Source organism: Propithecus coquereli, unplaced genomic scaffold (assembly GCF_000956105.1).
Source record: "Propithecus coquereli isolate 6110/MARCELLA unplaced genomic scaffold, Pcoq_1.0 Scaffold241, whole genome shotgun sequence".
NCBI classification, from domain to species: domain Eukaryota; kingdom Metazoa; phylum Chordata; class Mammalia; order Primates; family Indriidae; genus Propithecus; species Propithecus coquereli.
This window is the reverse complement of record NW_012147964.1, coordinates 653122-656376: the sequence shown is the minus strand read 5'-3', so window position 1 is coordinate 656376 and position 3255 is coordinate 653122. Positions and strand designations below refer to the sequence as shown.

General features: G+C 54.7%; 2 protein-coding genes across 6 annotated transcripts in view; both read right to left on the bottom strand.

Annotated features, from left to right (window-relative positions):
• Positions 1 to 1125, bottom strand: part of TNFSF14 (tumor necrosis factor (ligand) superfamily, member 14) — an 8194-nt gene extending 7069 nt beyond the window's left edge. For 4 of the 5 annotated variants that reach the window (XM_012646311.1, XM_012646312.1, XM_012646310.1 and 1 more), the window contains exon 1: positions 31 to 1125. The gene's annotated coding sequence lies outside the window, so the exon portion shown is untranslated. The remainder of the gene's footprint in view (positions 1 to 30) is intronic. The other variant, XM_012646314.1, reaches the window with a different exon arrangement.
• A 1373-nt stretch (positions 1126 to 2498) lies between these two features.
• C3 (complement component 3) overlaps positions 2499 to 3255 on the bottom strand; it is a 30353-nt gene continuing 29596 nt past the window's right edge. The window contains 1 exon segment of the mRNA XM_012646121.1: positions 2499 to 2664. Coding sequence (XP_012501575.1) covers positions 2499 to 2664 — 166 coding nt within the window.

The window sequence follows — 3255 nt, the reverse complement described above, 5'->3', positions numbered from 1 at the left end:
TTCTGGTATTTTATAAAAATAGAAACATACGTGGTCTTCTGTGTTTGGCTTCATTCAAACACTGAGCATGAGGTTCAAGGATCATCCACGTCGTGGCAGGTGTTGGAGCTTTATCCCTTTCGATGGCTCAGCAATATTCCACTGCACGGCTGGACCACATTGTGTGTTGATGGATGTTTAAGTTGTTTCCACCTTTTTGGCTATTGTGGCTATCTCCTGCTTATTAAAATCTACCAATGGCTTCCAGGGGTTGGGAGATTCCAGCTCGTGGGTCAAATCGACCCCTGTTTCTGTACACTCAAAGGAACAATGGCACTTTGGTGAGATTCGGAGACCTGGCTGTAGTGGCCTCCCCTGTCCCCGTGCCCCACCCCTCCCCCAAAGCCTGCCTCCCTGGTCAACCAATGGCCAACACCTTGCCGTTGTCCAAGGCCTGAGCTGGTTGCGTTGGTGGCCACCTGACATATTGGGATCTCCTCTCTTGGCAGCTGCCAGGTGCCAAGTGGTGGAATCTCCTTCTGGAAGTCGGCAGCTCGGCAAGTTGTCTGGTCTCTGGCCCACTGCTCAAGGTGAGAGCCAGGCTCTCTGGAGAGAAAGGTGCTCTGGGATCCGGTTGTCACTGGGTCAGAGCAGCGGTTGCCCCTCACCCCCGTCACCCAACCTGCCTGGACTACAGGCTGCACAGCCCTGGACAAGGCACTCTCCGTCCAGAGAATGCCTCCGGCAGCTGGGATCAAAGCGCGCCTGTCACCTAGATGGCCCATCCCAAGCGAAGAGGGCACGGCAGGCCAGAAATTTCCTCTCTTGTTTTATAAGTACCTTCATAATCGCCTCGATTTTACCTTTTGGCCCTCAGAACCAAACACACTTATTATCTGGCCCTTTGTAGAAAAAGCTTGCAGCCAGACTTGCCCCTGAGCTCAGGATGGAGGCCAGGTGGCCTTCATCTGGGGCCTTCACTGGGCTGGGGGCCATTGTAATTTTGCCCACTCTGCCCCAGGCCTCTTGGGGCCTGTGAGTTTCCTCTTCCTGCTGCTGGGAACAGTCTTCCCTGGATCTCCCGAAGCTGCCTCTTCCTTGTCATCTGTTTCTCTCTCTCTCTTTTTTAAATTTTTTTTTTTTTATTTTTAGAGAGGGTCTTGCTCTGTCACCCAGGCTGGAGTACAGTAGTGTAATCATAGATCACTGCAGCCTTGAACTCCTGGGCTCAAGCAATCCTCCTGCCTCAGCCTCCTGCGTAGCTGGGACTACAAGAACTCGCCACCACTCCTGACTAATTTTTTCTATTTTGAGTAGAGACAGGATCTTGCTCTTGCTCAAGCTGGTCTCAAACTCCTGAGCTCAAGCGATCCTCCCACCTCGGCCTCCCAGAAGCTCACCCACATGACCAAGGCTCATAAATCCCATCTAAGAAATACCTTCCTAGCAACATGCAAACTAGTGTTTGACCAAACAACCAGCCACCGTAGCCTAGCTAAATGGTCACACAAAATTAACCCTTACATCACTCAATCTAACATTTGGGGAGGCCCAAGCAGGAGGATTGCTTGAGGCCAGGAGTTGGAGACCAGCCTGGGCAATGTAGCAAGACCCCACCTCTAAAAAAAAAATTAAAAAAAAATCAGCCAGGTGTGGTGGTGCATATACCTGTAGTCCCAGCTACTCGGGAGGCTGAGGCAGGAGGATCGCTTGAGCCCAGGAGTTGGAGGCTGCAGTGAGCTGTGATCATATCACTGCACTCCAGCCTGGCTGACAGAGCAAGACTCTGTGTCTAAAAGCAAAACGAAATCCTGTCTGTGCTAGTCACAGCCTCCACCAATAGGTTTCAGCTCAAAATAAAAACAGGCATAAACAAAACCAAAAAACATCCCTAGCTGTTCGAGAAATGAATAAAACGAATCCACAGCAGGAGAAAGGGAGATGGAACGAGAAAGGCAGTGAGGACGGGAAGTAGCATGGTGGCCTGGCGGACGTCATTGGCTGGGATTCCCAAGGAGCACAGAGGCCCTTTGGGACTCCCCTCTATGGGATGCTTTGGCATTTGGGGCTGGAGGGACAGGGATGGGTTGTGTCCCTACGTCCCCATAATCTTGGAGTTGGGAAGTGGGGGTTCCAGGACTGGGGTGTCCCAGGGAGGGGAAGGAGGCTATGCCGGAGTGACTTACAGGCTCAGGGGTGTGTCCCGTGATGCCCTGGTGCGGAGCTGGGAGACTGGATCCCCCCTCTCACACAGGCACCTTCCCAGTCTCCAAGGGACCAGCGGTGCCGTGAGAAGAGGCACTGGGGGCTCCGGTTCCCCTTAGCGGCGGTGGCCCCCGACACCCGTGGCCACTGCTCCCCACGCAGTCCTGGTGACGCGGTGACCACAACGGCCCCCACGCTGCCTCCCTGACTGCTGACTCACGTCTTCCCCTCCCCTGGGGCACCAGCGGAAACATCGCCCTGCCCACCCCCTCTCTCGTGCAGCGGGGCTGGCACACTCCACCCCAAGGCACTGACTAGCCTGTCTGGGGCCCATCTAGAAAGTGGGGCTGGTGGCGTGAGCCTGGAGGAGGGGCGGAAATGAGGACAGGGGAGGATGCAGGTGAGAAGGCAGAGCAGGACTGCAGGTTCAGAACGCTGCTGAGGACACAGGGGAAGGTGCAGGTAGGAAGGCAGGTAAATCTGCAGGTGAGAACGCAGGTGAGAACACGGGAAGAGACCCAGAGAAGAATGCACGTAACACGCAAGTGAGACCCCGGATGAGGACACAGAGAAAATACATCCGCAGAAGAGGATGCAGGTGGAAAACAGGTGAGAATGCTGTTAAGGTGAGCTCACGGATAAAGATGTAGGTGTGGGGGGGGGCACGGAGGATGCAAAAAAAATGCAGGTGATACAGGTGAGGATGCAGATCAGAGAGCAGGTAAAAAGATTCAGATGAAAATATTGGTACGGAGACAGGTAAGCAAGTTGGTGAGAACTCAGGTGAAGGGGCAGCAAGCTGCAGGTGAGGATGCAGGTGAGCATGGAGGTGAAGGATGCAGATGAGAATTCAGGGAAACATGGAGATTGCAGGTGAGATGCAGGTGCGTGTCAGGCCAGGTGCAGGTGAGATGCAGGTGCGCATCAGGCCAGGCGCAGGTGAGACGCAGGTGCACGTCAGGCCAGGCGCAGGTGAGACGCAGGTGCGCGTCAGGGTAGGCGCAGGTGAGACGCAGGTGCATGTCAGGCTAGGCGCAGGTGAGACGCAGGTGCGTGTCAGGCCAGGCACAG